This window comes from Caloenas nicobarica, chromosome 2 (genome assembly GCF_036013445.1).
Source record: "Caloenas nicobarica isolate bCalNic1 chromosome 2, bCalNic1.hap1, whole genome shotgun sequence".
Classification (NCBI taxonomy): Eukaryota; Metazoa; Chordata; class Aves; order Columbiformes; family Columbidae; genus Caloenas; species Caloenas nicobarica.
The window spans coordinates 37,241,771-37,264,795 of NC_088246.1; the positions used below are offsets into that span (position 1 = coordinate 37,241,771).

Sequence of the window (23,025 nt, forward strand, 5' to 3'; positions counted from 1 at the left end):
GCGTGGGGGCAGATGAGGGGACATTGAGGAAGAGAAAGTCAAGAGATGTTAAGCCACTGGAAGCATAAGGTCTCCATAGCAGTCCTGTCTGCCTGTAGGCATATGAAAAGATCGGCAAATACATCTTTCTTAGACATGCAGGCAGGCAAACGTCTCTGAAACACAGGAGCGTGAAACTGCTGCCGCGGCATCCATCATCCTGTGGAGGACAGTGAAAACATGTGCTGTCATCTTTGACATTTTAATTGAAAAGAAAGCTTACACAGATTTCGACCTTAAACAGTGTGTTTATACAAGTGTATACAGAGAAATAATCTGTCAGTTCAGAGCAGGCTCATTGCTATAGGAGTTGGTTTAGTAACTGAACAATCCAACATTAGCTCACACACCTTGCCTTGTTCCATGCCTCAATAATTTTTAGTAGAAATACTTTGCCTAGAGGCATGCAGTTATTAAAAAAGAGGCTCAGCTTGCTTAAAGTCTGGAATTATTAGCTCATGGTAACAAGCCTGCACTGGAGAAACTGTTGGTTCTTTGTTTTCATGACTTTGCTGTAATTCACCATCTTATTTTCAGAGACAAACTTCAGCTTTGTTTGGGAATTTAAAAAAAATACACACAAAAAAGGAAAAATAAATCACTTCAAAAAGATTTTTTTCATTTTTATTATAAAGTAGGGTTTACAAAGCTCTTTTATCTTAATATTTCTATTAAATTTCACTGATCCAAATAATAAAGGTAATAATAGAAAGATAATTTTAATTGAGTTTTACCATATTTCCAGTATAGGGAACTGTTGGTAGTGAGCACTCATCCAGGGCTCTCCAGATACCCTCTCAGCCCTTTAAGAGTAAAAGCAGCCTTTTCTCCATCCTGTTTACAACCTGCTGTTCTTTGCAGATGCAAAGTCATGAAAGTCAAATAAAAGCCACTTGCAGTGCTGTGATGTGTTTGTAAATGGAGTCACTTGAGCAAATGAGGGGTCCAGCACTTTTAGGTAGCACAAACCTGGCAGAAGAGTTACTTGGTGTTCAGTTGTCACATTTGTCTGGATGCTGGGGTTAGGTTTCTTTCCAGCTGTTTAACCTGTTGAGATATTTCCTCAATAAGCCTTAAAATTTCAAGTTGTCTTGAAATTGCTTGCCAGGCTAGAGCCTTAAGCCTGGCCCTTAGATAGAATGGACATGTTAGAAAGTGTTTGTGTAAGCTTTATTGCGGGTATTATTCCTGGTTTTAAGTCAGTTGCCATTTGGTATGTTTATTGCCACCTTTTTTCTTCAACTAAAACTGTTAAACCTTTATTTGTGGTCATGCAAAGTAACTTATTTTCCTGAAGAATTAAGCATTTGGTCCTGTTTGAACTGGGAGACTGTGATGACAGTGAAATCAGTTTGATATCGTTGCTTGCTTTCATGATCAAATTATGTTTATGTTGCAGGTTTTTGTTTTTATCCCACAATTTTTTTTTATTACAAGAATATGTTTTTATACGAGCTAGTTCTTTATAATCCCTTGAACCTGCCTTTCTCAGTGTTTCTTTGTTTTGTTTTAACTATGCCATTATCCTCCACATATCATTTGTGAGTTCCAACTGTGTGCATAACACTGTGCAGAACATAAACTTCTCTGAGGAGGTTATACTCTAAGAAACCATTCAAGCTTTTCTTATTTTTCTTGTAATGGGTCAGGCAGTAAGACCCAGTGAAATATTTAGAGGGAAGGGAAGATTGAAACCAGCAGTTTCTAAGACCTGTAAGAGCCAAAAGGCAAATGTTAATGGGTTCTGTAAGGCTTTCAAGGACCTGCTGGTCTTTGTACTTAGGCTGAATTTGCAGAGGTTCCTTAAACATGTGTTCAGGAAATATAGGTGGCATTAGCACAATTGGAGTTTCTAAAAGCAAGATTTATCATTGACTAAATCTTTAAATAGAGTTTGGCCCACTAAATACATTACAGCAGCGGGGCTGCTGATTTGTGGGGATTTTTTTCTACAAGCTTGGGTGGAAAGTACAGAATTCTGAACAAATTTTGGAGGCATTTTTCCACAGGTTTCTAGTATTTTACTGTACACATATCTATTCCCTGTCCTTCTTTCTTTTTGGCTTATACTTTCCCTTCAGTTAGATGTTCTGTCCCTGCGAATTAAAGCAAGTGAGTAAGAATGCATTTCTTTGCTATGTTCCCAGTGAACATCTTCTGACGTGACATCAAGGGATACGTGAATTGAAAAGTAACATCTCTTTGCTTGCTTTTGACTTTGCCCATATCATTTCATATCTGTCTGCTGCATCTTGCTCCTTTTGTGATGCTTGTTGCTGAATTCCTTCCACCTCTGTGCCAATGTATAGCTTGTTATCTTAATTGTGCCAGCTCTCCTCAAACACTTACATCGGCTTTTCCTTCACTTCTGAATCAAGCTTCTTGTCTTTAAGACTTTTCACAGCTTAGCCTTATCTTATCTCAGTCCTCCAGTTTCTCATTACAGTGTCAAGCATCACTTTCACTTTGCCAGTGTCTTTACCATCAGCTAGTTTCTCTTTCCCAGGCTGAAATCTCTTCTTGTCCAACACTAGGAAAAAACTTTAAAGTAACACATATATGAAAACATATGCATGTTCTGCTTAAGAATCTCTACAGAAAGCAGAGCTTTGTCTGGATGCTTCCCAAATCCTCTAAGTTGAGCCACGGTTTTCCCTCTCTAGAGTATTGCCCTTCCTGTGTCTCAGTCTTAGTTACTCCCTTCCTCCTGAAAACTTCCTTGGTCCTCCCATTTCTGAGCATACGATTTAAATAAAAAACACACAAAGAAACGAAAAAACAACCAGAGGAGTGCCACTAAACTGTCTCTGATTCTTTAGCATATTTATTTGCTTCTGTGTATTATCTCCGTCTTCTACTTTTCATCTGGTTTGTGTCTCTAGATTGTAAACACACTGTGTAAGAATTGTCTCTTATCTATGTTTGTACAGTGCCAGTGCTCAATGGGGTCTGGGTCCCGAATGGGACCTTTGGGCACCACCACAGTATAAATGTCTGCTACTGATAATAATAATCTACCCACATCATGCAGATATCTGAATAGTCTGAGAAATACAAACAAGGATCTTTACTAGTTTGGCAGAGAGCCATTACTTTTAGGTGCCAGTTTTGTTTTCCCCTGAATATGGTTTGGCTCTCTGAAAAACCTGGTGACACAAACCTCCCACTTCTTGGAAAGCTTGGCTCTTTGGTGATGCTGTAATTAAAACATCGTTAAACATGGGATACGGCAGGTCAGGTGAGGTCCCCGCAACTATGCGAGGAATTCCAAGTCCTTCTCTGATGCTTTGTTATTGCTTTCCTTTGTGTTTGTTTTTTTCTTTCCTCCTCTGAATGACAAATGAATACATTGAGACTGGACAGAACTGCCCTACTTTTGAAGGGGAGGGAGCACCTCGAATAATGGGCCACAAATGAGGAAAGCTATAGTTGGATTGATAGGCTTAAATAATGTCATTGTGGATCAAACAACTGAAGACTAGCACTAAGTGAGGCAACCCCTCCAGTCAGTACACTTTTCTTAGGTTAAAACATCCCCTCCACACCTTTGCCCTCTGACTGAATTTTTCAAATATTGAAGGCCAAGACAGCACTTGGATCAGGTATTCTGGCCTCAGAAGCTGCTGTGGAAACAGTTTGCAGCTGTTCTGTAAAACCACATGCTCCAGTGAAATTTTTGGCAATGAAAAGTTTAATTGTGGCAATACCTGGTTGTCCATGAGACATTCAGAGGGTAGACTGTAGCCAACTGCTCATTCTCAGCATGGCAGTCTACTTAGATGCTTCAGCCTGAAAGCCACCCAAACCACATGTACATACTGATGTACCTGGAAAAGATCTCGGTTGCTGGTATGCAGTGGTCAGTCCTGATTACATTGATCATAACAGTACCATCGCTGCCTTATTTAGCCATGTCTCCCTGTTGCTTCCACTCGCTCTCCCTCATTTTGTCCTGGGTCTATCAGCTTTTTGGGACAGGACCTCACCCACAGTTTTAAACTAAAGCTTCTAGGCACTCTTGTAATAAATAAATATGAATGTATGTACATATATATAAAAGAGATGAAAGTCTAGGCAAGTCGATGTTGCGTAAGTGGAGTGTGGTGCAGGAATCCCTGAGCTGGGGTGACCCAACACGGCCAATTGCCACAGCACAACCAGCCACCTGTGGGCTGCTCCTGGATGAGCTGGCTGGGTCTGGTGGCCGTAGAGAGTCAAGAGATGAGTTCCTTTGCTCCGGTGCAACTCCATGTACTTATGGTTTTACTTTTTTCCATGCTAAATCTAACTAAAGTAGAATGAACTGGGTTGTAGTGTAGGTATTCAGGCTGAACTTGCATGAATACTATATGCAGGGGAATAAGGAGCAGGAGAGAGGTCATGGGAAGACCCACTGACCCAGGGTGCTTTACCATAATAGAAAACATACTGCAGCGATACTTTAAATAGCATCAGTTCTTCTGCACGTAGCCCTGAGTGGTCTAGGTCAGTATGAACCTAATCTCATGAGACCTCACCAGAAAACCGTCATCTGCAGAAACTGTCCTTGAAGACTACAAGTTAAGGGAAGCCTAGTCTTTTAATAGACAAAAATAGTGTTTAGTCATCAGACAATCTATAAAACTGGGTCAAATAGGTGTTGCATCATAGCAGACAGAATATTTGGTATTAATCAAGAAGGCACATAGCGAAGTATATATCATAGTTATTTGATTACATTGGTGGAGTTATCTTTAATCATCGGGTAGAGTCATGTGATGGAACATGATCGAGTCACCATGGCTTAGCAGGGTACCGCCCATCTGTTTAAATGTTAGTAAGGATGACTCACGGTGTTAGCATGATGGTGCAGAGGGAGGGGAGCCAACGTGGTCAGTTACAGCAGCTTTGCTAACATGTGGTATTTTACTAAGCCACCGTAATGTTATCCATCCAGACCACGTACACCCAAAGACACAGAGTACAAATGCTGACTGAGACCCCATCGCGTCCAACAGCAGGCTCCTGCTGGAACACGATGAAAATGCTTAAAGTTGGGAAAAAACCCATGGATGGCTAGATTTTCAGTGAGGTTGAGCATTTGACAGTTCTCTATCTTATCTGTCCTTTATTTGTGGGCTTTTTGCCCAACAGCCCTGTTTATTTAGCAACACAGGTGCCAAGGAATTAAAATCCCTCAGTCAGCAATATTGACTGACAGGCTGCAGCCAGTACCTCCTCAGCATTTACAAAGAGAGGAGAGCAGAGTCAACGTGTCCAACATTAGAAATAACAATTATAAACTCTCACTGACTTTCTTTGCTGCAGGATAGAAAGCAACAACAAAAGAGATCATGTTGTCCTTGGAAGGAAAAGAAATATCTTAGACAAATGGAGTATCTCAGCCTGCGCAGTTCTGTGCCATACACATTCCCTGAGCTCTCTGTGAGTTAAATGTGCACAAGCACATGCTAATCGATGACCTGTATTCAGTGTGGAAGCCATAGAAGTATCCATGAGTACTGGCCAATGTCAGGCTTCCCCGATGGGGAATGGAATCTGGTATGCATTATGTAGCACTTTTATTGGTGGCAGGAGCCGTGCAGACTTTTCGACAAACAGGGTCAACCTTGAAGCACAGGGTTTCTCTCACTGCTCTGTACCTCTTTGCAAAAACACACTTAGACACAGACTAGCAGGAGTATAGCAAGCAAAAGTACCTGAAGTATTGAGGCAGACCCACAAAGCAAAGCAGCATTAGAGGTGAAACTGGGGACAGCAAGGAAGCTTCTTTGCCATTTTAATAAATACCTATAATTCCCTTTTGCCCACGTCCCATATTCCCAAACTCATTAAAGCAATTTTGGAAATTTTTTTGGCTCTGGAACATATAAGCAAAACTCAAACTGTGCAGTCCCTTGAGAATCACTTGCGCAAATTGCATAGGTCAGGCCAAAATAAGTTTCTGTCAAATAGCCTAGCACCTAAGCTTATTATGAAACTGGTGAATTGTACAAAGGGTCTATATGTGGGACAGTCTCAGAATGATGCAGTGGCGGGGGGGGCTGTTGTCATGGTACTTGTTTTACTTTCGTCCCACTGAAAACTTGAGTGGTATTTTTATCAAATGCATTGCTCCTGTTGGCCAGCACAGTTCCCGTAGGCTGTGTCTGAGCTGGTGGATCCAGAGGGCTCCAGAGCTCCAGCGGGTGAGTGGGTGCACACCTCAGTCTTGTCCCAGCACAGGTATGAGATCGCACCAGGCCTTTCTCCTTTCCTTCCTGCTTGTCCCAGCCCGCACTCCTGGGAGGGGACCGACCCAGAGTGCATCCCCAAGAGAGACTGCAGAACTCTCTGTTCGGCTCCTCAGCACCCCCAGCGTGGGGGTCTCAGCCCTTCTGTCTGATGGCTCTCGCATGGACTTTAAGGCACGAGATAGAGAAGACCTGTTTGAGCTTCTCTGCAGGGCTGTAGTCGCAGTGAGGATGGGCAGGCAGAAGTGATGTCTGCTTGTGGGGTCAACGCAGCCTCTGGAAACCAAACTGAGATAATTCTTCTCCTCACATCCAGCCTGGCATCTCCTCATTTTTTTCTAAGGATCACTGAATCTGCTTTTCGTGCTGTTTTGACCCTGTCCTAATGATTCGTCAGTTCTCTTGTGTGAATGAGTGCTGGTACATGGAGAAGCATGTTTTGAGCAGAGAGTAGGATAGGTCAGGGGCTGTGTACTTTAAGTAGATTTTCTGAGCTCATTTTTCCAGCACTACATCCATTCCACTCACACCACCTTCACAGTTCCCCAAGATTAGCTTTCTGCTGAGCTGACTGTAGAGTCCCTTATCCCAGAAGCTGATTCATGTTCCCTGACAGCGCTTCTTGCATCCTCTCACAGGATTATCAAACTATTTGGGAGGCATCGTCTTGAGTTTCTTTGGGGGGGTATGTAGATGTAAAGTATATCATATTCCTCCATCTGCAGAAAACCAAGGAGGCATAGGAAAAGCTTCTTTTTTGTGTCTCAGATACATTTGTTGTTGTGGTTTGGTTTTTTCCTCCTTTTTTTTGTCCCTTCCGAATAAGTACTGTATGTGTCTGGGAGGATTTTTAAAAGATCCTTCAAAACACAGGCTTTTTCTCTCTGTGAAGAACCAAGACAAAAGGATGGGTTCAGTCATGTGCAGCTGCTGAAGAGAGGGCAGCTGAGGGCAGAGGGGTGGGAGGAGCGGGAGTGTCTGGGTACAAGGGAGTGGGCAGGGCAAGGGCTTTGAGGTGGCATTTGTTGGGACAGAAGTGTTTCTGGGGGGAATGGGCTTGAAGAGAGGAGGGTTGAAGGACTGGAAGTCCAAGAATGGGAAATACTGTGGAGTTTTAGGAAAGAGGGGATTAGGTGGTTTGACCTCTGGGCAGAAGAGGATGAGACTTGTAGGTCAGAAGAAGTTCATTTGCTGTGAGACAGGCACCTCTGCTTTGGGAGCCTGGATGTGATGTCCTCCATACGGGATGTCTGTGAATCCCGTTGCACACAGCTGTTGGCCTCTTTGCCTGTTATTAGAAAAATGGAAGTGACAGCTACAGTGTATATATTCATGATGGCCAGTATCACTTACAATTGGAGGGGCAAGGAGTAAAGCCCCATCATTTGATGTGACATGGTTCAGACCAAATGGAAGAAGAGATTGTCTTCCCTTCACAGCTCCCAGGTTATGGCTGTGCTTCCCTGACCAGCCCAGGCTGATTTTGAGGCTTACAACGGCTAGCTGTGGATCCATCACAGAAGCAAAGAATGCTTTTGCCAAGGCTGAAAATTAACCCTGGTGTTTAGAGGCTCCAAACATCTTTAGACTCTTTCCATGCTCCCCAGAGGGGACTCTGCAGAGGCTCTTCAAGCTTCTGGACTATGCCCCCTCCACTCCGGTCCTTCTCGTACCTTTAGGGGTATCTCTCTTGGCTAATAAACAGTGTAAACTGTGTGCTATACTGCAGAGCATCCTGCTCTGTGAGAATTTAACTAACTTGTACTGGCAGTGTTTGTTGAGGCACTGTATGTGAAAGCTTTCTTAATTTCATGCTTTTTGAAAAGATACCAAGTTATATTTACCCCAAACTTCAAGCAATTCATGCCTTCTTCAAAACTAAAAACAAACAAAACAAAACAAAAACAAAAAAAAGGGTGATGAATTTAACTAATTCCCAAGACCACATTCTTAAAGGCTATTTTCAAAGAGTAGTCTCAGCTTTGTTTAATCCATTATTTTTACAATTCTTCTCCTTTGTGAGTGGGCCTGCTTTCTCACATGTAGTCTTTTCCCTGTGCTGTACTTAGAAAAATCCTTCTAAATCTTTTGAATTGCTTTTGCCAGAATAACTCACTGTGCCTTTTTATAGTTCATACTTTTTGCCTTTACAATCTACTTAATCTGAATGTAATTTTGCTAATTTTTTTTCATTTTCTGTCCTCTGGTGACATGCTAACTGGTAAAATCAAGAACATCATTTTCAAACAAAGGCTTGGGAGAATTTCACAGGAGAGCATATCAAGAATGAGATGAAATGCTCATTTTAGAGTAGTTTATTTACAGGTGATAACATTTCAAAATTAATTTAAGAGTGTTTAATTTTCTATCTTAAACTTCAAAACTATCATCCAGATATTTTTGTTCCTGAGGGCTGAATTTACAGCAATGTGCTGACATCGCATGCCAGGACATTTTCCTGCTTTGTCTGTAGAAATCTTTTGCTGGCCACTGTAAGACGCAGTGGTGCATAGACAGACCAGCTGTTACGTTTACATTCATGTTCTATCAGATGAACTACACTAGCGCTTTAACCAATAAATACCAGAGAGAAAGTGACTAATCTGTTTCTTGAAAACTTTCTGTTCTACTGATTTATGCAGAAGAGGACAAGTGCTGGATCGGCTTATCTGCGGCTGCTTGCCTGGAGTTGCACGTGCCTATGAATGGCTGGCACAGTAAGGCTTATTTTGCTCTCCGTAGCCCATGACAGCTCTCTTTCCTTTTCTCCTAGGCCTGTCCCAGGTTCTCTGTCTTCACTACTGCACCTACACAACCGACAAAGACAGCCCATGCCTGCCTCTATGCCTGGCACCCTGCCCAACCCTACCATGCCTGGATCTTCTGCTGTACTCATGCCTGTAAGTTTTTTGGTTTGGTTTTTTTTTTTTTTGTGGGGGAGGAAGGTTGGTTTTTTGCTCGATTCAACCTTTGCAGAGCTGAGAGCCTGCTGGATTTTCTAAACAAAGTGTAACGGGTTAAGGAAGCCAGACCTTTTTCTCTGCTTTGTCTCACACAAGAGATGCAGTTAATGACATGTTAATTAGCGTGAGAGTGATTAGAAATAGTTTACATGAGACTGTAATTTCTCACACTTGGTCATGTAGGTGAGATCAGTATGTCTGTCCTGGAACAAAAAGATTTTTCTGAAGTCAAACAAAACTGGAAAAGACATGTGCGTTAAGTTATGCCGGTGAACTCTAAGTAATGCTCTTGTTTGTGGGAGATAGCCAGCAAACAAGAAAGAAATGTGACTCTTCTGTCCTGGTGACTTGCACTTAAGTAGAATTTGGTCATGACTGCTGCTCATCTTCCACTCATTTCTGCAGAGATGGGAATATTTCCCATCTTCCAGGAGACAAAGGGGTGCTCTGCAATTGTACCTTCAAATTCTTAAATGATTTTAACAACCCTTTCAATATAAGACATTTGGGCAGATTAAGGATAGAGGCGAATAAGGATGGCACGGGGAAGAGCGGGTTGGGAAAGGAGAAGTTTCTCTTTCATTCCACAACGTTCAGTTTGGAAGACAACCTGAGAGCATGGGAGGGAAGAAAGCTCTGCTTGTTCTGGCTCTGCTGGAGCAATGGGGACATTCCACAGTCAATAACAATGACTAACTTATTACTAACTTATCAATAAGGCTGTCCTTGAATATCAACCAGGAAGTTCAACCTGAAAAATATAAGACATGTCACTGTGGGCAGGTTTTTTTTCTGGCCTGATTCCTAAAGAACCTGAAATGGAGCAAACATCCTGCTTCAGCGTAAGCTCAGGAACTTTGGTTTGCTGCTGGGGAGTCCTTTGGGGCTCGCGGAGGAGCAGGTGTGCTCTGGCTGAGAGCCCTGCAGAAATGAGCATGGAAGTGAGACAGACCCTGTCAGTTCTGTCTGCCCAGGCCACAGCTCCTGCCCCACAGCCCTCCTGTGGGGAGGAGAGGGCGGTGGCAGCTGCTCCTGCCCCTTGGAGAGGGTGTGGAGGCCTGGCAGAGGCAGCTTCTCCCCACCAGCAGGCAGAAGGGTATTGTCCTCTCCTCCAGGCCCAGCATCTCTTCTTGCTGGGATCGTGGAAGGTGGGAGTCACCGCCTCACCGCAGGGCACAAAAAAATGCTCCCCTGCTTGGAAGAGCTCAGGAGGATCCAAAAGCTTCTTCCTCATACGAGGCAAAGATTCAGGGGACTGTCCTGAAGCAAGGCAGGATGCTCAGCCCTGGGTGAAAGCAGCACCGTAACCCTACTTATAGCCCCTGCGAAGGACTAGCAGCGTAACAGCGCTTGCTCCTTTTTGGGGAAGACACTCCAGGAAATTATTTTGTCCAGGCCTTACTGCCAATAGGTTTTACTTGAAAATTGTAGTCTTCCCTCCCAGCCCGGGTGAGATTAGCTTGCAGAAAGTGGCCAGAATAGCCAGGAGGTGTTCTGCTTTGGTTTTTTGCTATCTCAGCAGTACATGAAAGCTTCCCTTACAAGACATACGGAAAAGTCTTCTTAACTGAGCAGTCCGAGGGAAGGAAAAAGAACCAACTCATTTTCCATATACTTGAGATTGTAGATTTTTATTTATGTTTTTAACAAGCTAAGTTGGGCTGCACCGACAGGGGAAGCCACAACTTTATACAGTGATGCTTTTAAAACCACTTAACTCCGAGTGTTGTTATACTGAAAGGGAGAAAATCATTACAAAAAAGCACAAACCTGGGTGGCTGCTACATTTGTTTAGTAAAGAAGCCTTTTATTTTTAATTGGCTGTGAGTTTTCAGGGCCGATTCTGATGAAACACACGCCTGCGTGCATACACACATGCAGTTCACAGCACAGATTGTTATTTTTCCAGTCATGACTTGAAGAAATAAAGCTGAGTCCATTTAAATAGCAACTGAGCATAAATTCTTGCAAAAGTCTCCAGATGTTTTGAAACCTTTTTTTTTTCTTTTTCTTTTAAAAGATGGAGCGACAAATGTCGATGAACTCCAACATCATGGGGATGCAGGGGCCGAACCTCAATAATCCGTGTGCTTCACCTCAAGTCCCCCCAATGCATTCAGAAGCCAAAATGGTAAAAAGAGGAAACATTAAAAAAAAAAAATTCCTTTTCTTATGTTGCTGTTGCATACTGGTTACCCAGACAGTGGGAGATGTAGCCAGACACCGCTTACTTCATTCTTAGTCATATGTTATACTCTTTTTTAATACGCTGCAGTAAATTGCCTTTGTGTCAGTTCAGTCTATGAACTTTCAAGATGTTCCTGGTCCTAGCTGAACTCTCGGTGAGAGGGAACTGAAGTGAAGGGTGGGCTATCTGTTCCGTGCTATGTTAAATAGGGTTTTTTGTGCAGATTGTTAGAATTTAAGTTAATGGTCTGGCTGGTTCTCTGATGGTGTCTGTGTTCCACAAACTGACTTAAAGAAAATGGTCAGTTTATAAAGAGTGAAGTAAAAAGTGTCTGATGTGGAGGGAACGTACATGGTATTTGTTTTTTCCGGATAGATGCACGGTGTGTCAGGGTAATGACAGTGTTAGGAAAACAGATTGAATGATGTATATAAAACTCTTCCGCTATCAAAATGGAAAGTCAGAATTTGGACAAAAATAATTTACTAATACAAATCAAATGTCATAATGGTTTTTAAAGTTGTTGTATGTCTCACAAGGTAAAGGCTTGTCAGGCGTATGTACTAGTACAGGATTAATGTAGGTGAACTAAACTTCAAGTGTGCATTTTTAAGTTTTTCCCAGCTTTATATGCATTCTCATAGATGGATTCAGCTCTAATGCCCTGGAACCGAGCTCATCAATGTAGAAACACTTAGGTTTTTTCAGTTTCAGAGCTGTCATTTGCTGGCTAGTGGAAATACAAGGACAGAGGATTGCAGTTTAGCTACGTAGAGTTTTTATCCTCTCAAGATATCTCATCATAGTGGAAAACAGGAGTAACTCCATTGAACTTGTTTCAGTGGCATTTCGCCAACATAAAATTGTCATAAGTGAGAGAATGAAATCAAGCCGACAAAGATTAAGCAACCACGTGTTTTTATATATTTCTACTTTGCATGACTGGTACAGCTTTTAAAGTTGTTGTCATCTATCCTGAGGCAAAGAAAAATATCTTCTTGTCTATAGGTATGGTGCATGCAAGAGACTCTTGGTTAAGAGCAACAACATATACAAGCTTATTCTATCTCTGTTTTCTTAGGTTGGATAGGTCATGCCTTTGCCTCCCTGTTGGTCTGGGTTAGGCTGTTAACCCAACCCCTGTTAACACCCCGTCTAAAACCACACTCCGTAAACATGCAGCCAGTTGGCCAGAAGAAGAGCGATGGCCAAAAACACTGGCTGCCCCAGCCAAGGAAAACCTGTGGTCAAGAGTTTTCTCTCTGCTGTACCACACAGTGACCGTGACATGCCAAATGGCAACAGCATCTGCAGCAGAGCTTGTTAAAAACTTTTTGGAATAGGCAAGTGTTTTTTCAACTCAAGCATAGCTGAGCCAAGCTAAATACTCCTTGGCTGAATAAATCCAAAACTGGCATCTGTTTTGGGGACTAAAGGTTCTGTAGTTTACTCTCCCCCCTCCAACCCCTGCCTTTTTTTTTTTACTGGAAGCATGAGGCTATTTAAGAAAATATTAAATTATTGGTGCATATGGTGAGAATTCTGTGCTTTAATAGCTGAAACTCTACATTAATACAAATTACTTTTTAATCTGGATAAGCAGTTTTTGTCCCTAAACCTAACGTACGAAGGCACGGTCCTTTCAGACAGAAATTGCTATCATTTTCAAAACACAGTATAGTGAACAAGCAGCCCCTTTGCTTCTCAGGGGCTTTCTGCCACTCTTCCAGAGGTGGAAAAAATCCATATGCATTAACTCTTAAGAGTAAGAGGCATAATTTAGAGCTTCAGGACCTTTCTTCTTTTTAAATGCAGAGGGTTTTAAAATATATCCTATATTCTAGTTTTTTACTGCATTTATATTGAAGCATACAGGTAAAGTAAAAAGCCTCTTTCTTTAGCCACTGCTTTGAAAAATACAAATCTATTAACAATACTCTGGATGAATACAAAATGGAAAAAAATGTGGGAAATATTCAGAGCAAAATTATTTCTTACATGTAAGTTCATGAATTTTTAAATCTGAGTCATCTATACTACAGGCATGTTTGTTCTTATTATTAACTATTTCACTTTGTGTGTAAAGCATGAGACTTTGCATCTGGTGACTTTTTTTAAAAAGTGGAAAATGAGGGTGCTTAGTACCTTACTGTGTTGTGTCCTGCATTAGGGAAGAATTTCAGATTTCCCCGGATTCTGCTAATGCTATTAATGCTGGTGCATCCAGTGCTGCATATGTTCTCTTTGGCTGGCCCCACTTTCCAAAGAATATACACGTTGAACACTAGGCAGAGTCATCTAAGCTGCTTGCTGCTAGTGGCTGCAGTATCTGGAGAAGTCTGGGGGACTTTGGGCCTGATTCGTCAGCCATCCAAATCTGTGGCAGATGGATGAGCATTTTCTTTGTGCCTACATGAGAGAATGTGGGACGGGTTCCTCTACGTGTGAGACCCAGATGTGAGACCAAATCCTTCTGGCCTCAAGCACACAGAAGTACATACCTGAGCAATGCAAGCATGATTTGGTACTGTCACAGTTTAACCCCAGCCAGCAACTAAGCACCACACAGCTGCTCACTCATTCCTGACCCCCAGTGGGGTGAGGGAGAGAATCAGAAGGGTGAAAGTGAGAAAACTTGTGGGTTGAGATAAAGACAGTTTAACAGATAAAGCAAAAGCTGCACACGCAAGCAAAGCAGAACAAGGAATTCATTCACCGCTTCCCATGGACACACAGGTGTCCCTCCATCTCCGGGAAAGCTGGTTTCCATCACACATAACAGTTACTTGGAAGACAAACGCCATCACTCCAAACGTTTCCCCCTTCCTCCCTCTTCCCCCAGCTTTATATACTGAGCATGATGCCATATGGTATGGAATATCCCGTTGGTCAGTTGAGGTCAGCTGTCCCGGCTGTGTCTCCTCCCAACTTCTGCACCTGGCATGGTGTGAGAAGCTGAAAAGTCCTTGACTACTTAGCAACAACTAAAACATCAGTGTATTAGCAACATTATTCTCATTCTGAATCCAAACCCCAGCACTATACCAGATACTAGGAAGAAAATTAACTCTATCCCAGCCAAAACAAGGACAGGTATGCAGCAGTCGTAACACTGTTTGTTGACTTGTGTGATTTAATTTGCTTCTGTGAAATAAATATGAATAAGTAATATAAGTATGGATGCTGTGTGATGCCCTTTTTTTTTTAGAGAAAGCAGATACATGGCAAAAGCTTCACACCCTCAGTTGGTCCCTACTCAGTTTGCAGTAGGAAATGGAAGCCGGTCTAGTAAATACATACACATATGAGCACATACACAGACACATATGGAATGTGTGTTGCATTAATGTTTCTATAATATGCAATTTATTAATCTTTTCGTGTTTTAATCAGCTTGTGTTACCTGGCATTTACAGAAACCCATATCTGCCACCCAAGATACTTGTTTCCTGGTTTAATTTTTTCAGGAGAATGTTACTTCAAATATTAAAGTATTGTAGATGACATCCTAGAACTGTTTTAATTTATCACAACAATTTCAGTTTCCCTCACAGTGTGCCTCTCAATTAGGTTATCACCTAATGCTTTAAAACTGTCCTAGTAAATGAATGAGTGAACATCTAAATCAATACCGCTTTCGTCTTAGATTCAGAGCTGAGTGGATAAAACCTTTATGCTGCCCACCAAAAACACACATTGATTTTGTATTAAAATATATTGCATTGGAAAGTGGAAGAAACATGTAGCTGTAAGTGTGCACGTTAAAAATATGCAGAATAGCACATGTAGCATATTAACATGTGGTTCAGTAGGCAGAGAATATTATGAAGCCAGAATTGCTGGTGGTGCCTTTGCCTTAATATACTGCTTACATATAGTTTGGTTTGCATTTTCAGAGCATTCAAGGTTTTATAACTCAGAAGTGCAATATCATGTGGATTACCAGAGTGAAAGATAAATAGTGTCCACTGAACTGCTGGAAGGCTCTATGAGGGCAAGTCTTTCCAGTGGAGCTGATGCCGTTCTATCTGAATTTTGCAAGGCATTGATCTTTACCTGTAGAGATTTATGAGCTCTAAAGGGAGGTATAAAAAGCAGACCAGCAATGAAAATAACCTGACTTAAAAATACAGTTTTTGATTTGACCTGGTCATTTTTAATTTTACCTTCTCCCTTTGCCCCTTGCTGGATACATAATTTTATAAAATTTGAATAAAATATAATATGTATGGCTTGGCTGTGCCTGTCTTCCTGACAGAGTCTGTATGGTTCTTTTTAACAAAAGAAGTGGTTTCCATATCAGGAGAGTATAGGGTTGTGTGCTGTTATTTTTACCTTGTATGCATTACTAGGTTGAACAGTAATAGTAAGAAAATGAATTTGAAAGGGTGTATCAGATGTAAGAGTGAAAGCATACCAGAAAAGAAAAACAATGGACCAGTAATGAACGTGTTCCTAATTATAATGGTAAAATATCCATATTAACTGAGCCTCATAATTTACCGAAGAGTGCTGGACAACTTTGGCAGAGAAGGAGGAAAGAAGCAAAAGAAATTGTGGTTAGCCAGTTGTCATCAGCACTAATTTTTATTCGACTTAATGAGAGTTAAGGGTCCAGATCCTACTGGTGGCTTTGAAAACCCCTGCCCAAGTGTTGCTCAGCTCTCCAACCCAGGAGAAAGGCAGGGACTGTTTCCTATGGCTGTCAGACAGGCACTGCTCACTTTCTCCAGAAACACGGCGCCACAGCCAAGCGGGAAAGGCTCGGCCACAAAGGTGGCCAGCTTCCCTGGGATACAAATTGGGGTCTGTGTTTGGATGGAGTCTTCTGCTGCTGCTTGTTTTCCATGAGCTGTGAGCTGTGGGTGGTGTAACTAGTGCAAAGGGAGACATTACTGGAGTGAAGCTCTTACCCCTGGCCCCAGTTTGGTCCTTGCCCCAGCTGTTGTAGCAGTCGTTGGATGCAGAAGCAAGAGCATGGCCCTAACAGCAGTGGCATCCTGGGGCAGCTGGTGGCCCTGGGAAGGACATCCCCCTGGGTACCAGCTCTGGGCCCGGGTCTGTGCGATTTCCATGCTGACCTCAGGCTGGAGGCTGGCACAGGCAGCCCAGGCAGGATCAGAGCCACTGAAGCTCTAGGTTTAGCTGCTTAACACTTAATGACTGAAGATATTTTGTTAAATGTAACAACTGATTTGAAGCTCGTGTTTTCCTATCAAGCTGGCTGGGAAAGGAGTCACTTTAATAGAGCAACACACATTGCTTCAGGGCCAGAAGGCTTTTTCTTTGGACAGACTCTGGGCTTCTGAGCAGAAAGAAAAATGTCGCATCTCTGCAGAGCTTTCAACAGCAATTGCTCATTTTGTCCTTCACCGTAAAGCAATGAAAGCAACATCAGAAAAAAAAATGTTCCAAGTGAAGCCTTCCAACTTAAAAAAAAAAAAAGAAAAAAGAGACAGTTGTGACAAAATTTCCTGTATGGGTAACTGAGAAATGTTTTCAAGGAAGGGACTGTTAAATAGTTAAAAAACACGGCGCTTCTGCAACTGTTGACAAAACTCACTGTTCTGAAATTGCATCTCCTGTTACATTTGCTGTTATGTTTTGAAGTCCCCAAAGCCAGCCTTTCAGTGTGCTCCTGATCTATGCTTTCAAATCCTCCCTGAGCAGAAGCTTTGCCTGCAGACAGTATGCCTTGCTGTGGATTAAGGTATTAACGTGGTGGCTGAAGCTAATCATATTTTCTTTCGTTTACTGAAACAGGACCTTGTATCCATCAGGCCTAAATGCTGGATTATGAACTAGACTGGGTAGGAACTAATTCTTCTTAAGCTGCCAGTGGCTCAATAGAGAAGTGAAGTGGTTCAGTTCCTCATAGCTGCTGCGAATACATGTTGAATATTTGATCTGGCCTCTCCCAAGTCCATACAAATTGCGTTGCTTGCTGCAGACTCAAGTTGTAACAATTCCTTGCATTTTTCTTCCTTAGTGTCACTTTGTCCTGCGGTGATCTTATCAGCACTGTTTCCCTAGAAGAACTTGGATTTTTGTTATTTTGTTTGCCTTGATGCAGCTGGGTGTTAAAATGACCTCGCTTTCTCCCCCACCCACCAGCCCTCACCCTTTCTCTTTCCCTCTGTTTCTCCACCACCCTCTTTCCTCGGAGGATTTACTGTCTTTGTAGATTTGTTTCTCTTTCTCCTTTTCCCTCCAGTGTCCACCCTGATTTTGTAACCATAGCAATAATTGAAATACAATCCTAATATTTGCTTGCTGTAGCTATCATCTAGCCCAACATATGAACTGCTGGCTTTTGTGTGTGGTCAGGTTTTGAAACTTAAGTCAGATGCATCTGTATACGTGAGGATGATTTGTTTGGTGCTGAACCATCCCTTCCAGAAAGGGTTTTGTTTGTGTGAAGTTGTGTGTCGGTGGAGCTGGTGCAAGTAAAACCAAGCCCTTATGCTAGTGAAGCCAGGGAAAAAGGAAATTATAAAAAATAAAAACAAGGCAGTGTTACAGGGAAGTTCTGCTTCACATAGATATGTTTCGGTCTTTTGCTTGGAATTTGTACAGCTTTCACTTTCCAAAATTTCCAAGATGAATAATGGAAGTTATTTTGCACTTCAGGCTGCTGCATATTAAGCCCAGTGTTTGCTTGGGGTGTTCAAGAGCATCTCACGACAAGCAACGGGCTTTGGGGTGGAAGGGATGGTGTAACACGCTTTACCAGCTCCGTATTTTAACCAGCGAAGACACAAGTGCTGGAAGCAAAATTATCATGGCAATAAATCTCTTCTTTATGGACAGGCTTAAGAAGCATTTTCTAGAAACTATACAGTAGCTAATGAAGCAGTTTATTAATTATGATAGTGTTCCTGTGAGATAAGTAATTTTAGACTGTTGAACTGAGAGAGAAAAGTGAAGTGACTCGCTGGAGGCCACACAATTAGTCAGTGGAAGAGCTGAAACAAGCATGGAAGAATTTCTGCCTGCCACTTCCAGAAAACACAACTTCTGTCTGAGTAAAATTTATGTATATGTATTTTTTTCAAGTAATATTAATTATTAATATTGCTGATATCAATATAATTGTTGAAATACAGTGTTTTTTCAGGACTAGTGAAAGAAGGGGGAGACTTTGAACTCCTCAAGCTTACAAGGGGTGCAGACTCAAAATTAGGATTCAAATCCAAATGAAGGTGATGGTTTGTGTTTGGATTTAATGCCCCCTGAAATTTCCTGAACTTTACTAATGAGATTTTGGCTCAGAATGACAAAAATTAACTGATCTTCTGAGACTTCTGTCATCCGAGATGATGGAAGCCTTGTGAGATCAGCTTCCCTGCCATCGTGGCTTTCACTGAAATCTCAGGAGAGCACTTACTTTCACATATAATGTCAACCATATCCAAACCAGGACTAACAAATACCCCTTCAGAGCTCCTTCTAAGATCACAGGCATATTTGAAATACTGCTACAAGCTGTGTTCAGTCTGAGGAAATGCTCACAGCATTTGTTGTTTCTTCTGTCAGATACGGCTGGTGAAACTTTTCAGTGGTGGGAGGGTTATATACTGTCTTCCAGATGTTCATTAGTGCAACTTCTCTTATTTATGTTCAGAGATTTATCAAGGAGGTAATTTAAGAACCGGGACAGGCTGGGTCTCCCACCCTGGAAACACTTACGCAGCAAACTTTGCTCCACTTGCGGTTTTTACTAGCAAGTCGCTGGCCAGTAATGTCTAGCTGAGATTTTAGTGTATGAAACGCTATGAATAATCTTCCCAAATGTGCTCTGTAGTCAGACTGGATGGGATGCAGTATAGTTTGTTGTGTCCTCTGCACTCTGTATCCTCCTTATAGTACAATTACTGCATAGCCCACCATATCAGACTCCCCCAGGGGACCAGAGCAGGCTTTACTCACAGCTTGTTGCTCATGTACTTGAGGACCGATTGCAATTTCTCTGGCAGTGTAGGCACCTCCAAGTTACCCTGCTTTAGATAGTTTACCCCGTTTTAGATTACTTACGTTACAAAGAATACAGCAAAATACTTGATATAACTGGAATAATTTCCCGGTAGCATTGTAGAGGCAGGGGGAACATGGACTTCGACCAGCTAAAAATTAACTTTTAGGATCTGACTAAAAGACTGTCAGTCTTTTAGGAATGGAATTTAATTTATGCAAAACCTCCCTCTTCTCATCATCAGTGTGCTATTTTTTCTACCATTTTATATACTAAAGTCACACTGAAAACAACTCATTACCATATTGAAAAATGTTCTAAAAATCTTATTTTAAGATAGTATCAGATTCTTTATTTAGTGACAATATCAGTGTGGAAGTACTTTAATTTAGGATTGTTACCTTCATTATATTACAGATTCATCCATGAAAGCTTGGTCTTAAAACTATGTTGCAAAATAAAGCTTTTGTGAAATAGAAAAATAGCAGCCAGGATTTCTGTAGCTTTGTTTTTTAGTCTACTGGAAATGATTTAAAATAAAATAGCCACCTTTTCACTGCAGCTCAATTGTCTCTCTTCTGCATCTCAGTTTTCCAAAGCAGGTGTTCAGGAAGGCAACAAGCCCCATAAGCAGCTTAAATAGTATTTCAAACTCCTCTAGCTTCAAAAAATCAGAGGCAACATTTTTGGTAGAGTCAAAGATTCCTTTTAAAATTTAACCCTAATCTTCAGCTGCTGTAAACCTGTATAAATTCATTTACTTCAAAGGAACTGTGTAGGGTTTGCATCAGCTGAGGACCTAGTTTATACTTCGGAATCTCAAAATTTTCCTTTGGGCAAGCTCTGGCCCTTCCACAGCTAGATACTGCCAGGTAAGAATTTTGTTGGTTTTGGCTTTGGGGTTTAATGCTATTCTTTTCTTTAGAATACAGTACATATTTGCTGCTTCTTTTTGCAGACTGGTGTTTTGCCAACTCTTCCAACATCTTACATGAACTTTTTCCGACTTAATTTTTCAACTCTGCTTCCTGTAGGTGTTCACTACATAATATTTAAAGATAAATTATTTTCTCTAAGCCCCGATTAATATCAGGAGATTTTTATAATTGATTCATCATACTGAGCAATCAGTGGGAGTTTTTGACTCTCCTGTGTCAGCCAGTGACAGGTATCGGTACCTGTCCCTCGTGATTCATAATGAAAAATTGCCAGATATTACTTTGAAACTGATGGATGATTCTTGTTGTTATATTTAGGCCACATTATTCTGGAATGTTTAAATTAGACGAAAAGCCACCTCTGAGTATCCATGTGCAAAGATAGAGTACATTTTTAGTTTCCTGTCTGGATATATATATAAAGTCCAGGGCTGTTTTCAAGTTGCAAGAAATATTGTTATATTTTTATTATGGTATTTCAGTTCACACTCATACTAATATGAAAAGTTTAGTAACGGCATATCCTCAATACTGCCTTCAAATGCCAAGGTTACACATGAAGTCCAATGGGATCTAGCAAATGTTTAAACTTTTATTAAAGCTTAAAGCCCAAAATAGACTTTACTAGACCTGTACAAATTATTTTAAATTATGTAAATATTTTTCATATGTCTGGCTTCTGACAGAACACCACTATACACCAAAGTATGACATTTGCCTTACTGTGCCAAATTTTTGCCCTTTTTTTTTTTTCTTCCCAAAATACCTAGCATCATTACTGGATTTGACTAGAGGCTGCTTTATGTGCTGCTTGTGGTTCACGAGAAATATATGTAAGAGGATGGACTGTGTTCCCTGACTGTTAACAGAGGCTCTTTAGCACGAGGTTAAGCGTGAACTTTGTTTTGGCTGCCAACATCACAGGCAGGAGATACCCAGAATAAGGGTGGGTGAAGTCCTGCTCTGCTTTCCATCTGACAGACATGTGCAGCTGCTGTGAAGGCTGGTGGTGGTGTGCAGTGTGTGTGTCAGAGAGAAAAGTATGTATTTGGGGTTTTGCAACAGATATTGCTCTAACTTCATCTTCTAGGAATCCTCTTAAATTAAAAAAATCCTGCCAAAACATTAATATCTGGATGTGTACAGAATCTGAGTGCTTCATTTGAACGAGAGGCACCAGTAGGTGATAGTAACAGCGAACAAGCTGAAAGACTCCAGCTTTGTTCGTCAAACGTTCGCAGGTGTGTGTGTTTGTGCACATGTGCATGTGTGTAATTTTTTTTCTTTCCTGTGGTTTTGATGGGTTTTTTTCCTCCTTCGTTCCATGCACTTTTACTGTGCAAGCATAATCTTATCTATGCGTATTTGGCTAACTTTGTCCATCTATTTATTTGCGCATTACCTTATCTTTTGTTAAGAAACCACTTTTCCTGAAATACTTTAGAATGTTGAAGAACAATAAATAACTGAAAATCCATGGGTATTATCCAAAAACCACTGACTAACATTTAGGGTGACTGCCATTTGCATGAATAATGAGAGATTTGTTCTGCTACATCAATTTGCAGAGACTTGTCAGTCTTCTAAATGATGTTAGTGGTGGATTAGTTAGATTGGAAACTTGATCCAAGCAATGTTTGAATTAGCTGAATGAAGAGTTCCCAGAGGTAATCTAGATTTTGTGCTAAAACTGGTATATAACTGCATCACTGCTGAAAATTAAAATAGGAATGAATTGCCCTTGCTGAAATTTGTGGTTACTGGGATTGTCCAAGGATACCCAGATCTTTCATTTCAGAAAACAGGGTAGCTTGATCCCATTTTAAATATTTTAGAAAGTAAAACTTCCCTTTCTACTAAACTTAAAACTCAAAATGTGTTTATGCTAGTCTTAGTAAAACTGGTATATAGGAAACTAATTTAATACTGCCCACAAAAATCCAGATAACATAGCTGTGACTTGTAGTCCCCATCCAGCATGTGCTCTCCTCCTAGGCTAGACCCAGGGCTCTTGATCACCACAACCTGCACAATGATCAGCTAGATGAACGAGCTCTAGAGTTCCTCAATTTACTAGTTCCCTTCTTCGGTTTGTCACCTGCACAGTGAAAACAACAGAGGCCATGAATATGCATTTTACTGGAACATGCAAGATCTTTCTGTAGAGATTTTTAAGGTCTCAAGCAGAAACGAGGCTCTGATGAGTTGGATGTTTGAAGGAGTTAAGATTAAGTCCTGGATATCTTTAATCAGGGATGCTGCAGGTCATGCTGAGGGCTGCCCTTCCCAAGGCACCTTTCTTTCAGAAACACACTACCAGCCTCCTGGCTGTGACAGGACAGGAGAAATCATGATGTGCACATGGTTGGGAAATGGCATTTTCCTGAAATTGTGAACTACCTGCAGGTCAATCTCCGTCCTTTGTCTCTCAGTGTGATGTTAGCATCAGGAGTTGACAGACGGATGTCCACACAAGGGTAACGGTGACAGCATGCGCTCCAGGAGCCTCTCTGCAGGAGCCTTGACAAGGAGAGGAGCCCAGCAGGCTCCATCCGGGCTCCAGGTGCTCCCAATGCCAATACTGGGCAGCAACATCCAGTGAGGAGAGAGGGTCCGTGGTCCTGGTGCTCCTGAAGTGAAGGAGCATATGTCTTTTCTCTGTGGGGTGTAGAGCAGTACCCCTTCCCACACA

General features: G+C 41.5%; 1 protein-coding gene across 6 annotated transcripts in view; it reads left to right on the forward strand.

The window, feature by feature from the left end:
- The window catches only part of CREB5 (cAMP responsive element binding protein 5), a 260,479-nt gene that overhangs the window by 176,506 nt on the left and 60,948 nt on the right, over positions 1-23,025 (forward strand). For all 6 annotated transcript variants that reach the window (XR_010605753.1, XR_010605754.1, XM_065628060.1 and 3 more), the window contains exons 6-7: positions 9,046-9,172; positions 11,256-11,366. Coding sequence is in view for 4 of the 6 variants with exons in the window: in XM_065628060.1 (XP_065484132.1) it covers positions 9,046-9,172; positions 11,256-11,366 (238 nt within the window). In the remaining 2 variants the exon portion in view is untranslated. The remainder of the gene's footprint in view (positions 1-9,045; positions 9,173-11,255; positions 11,367-23,025) is intronic.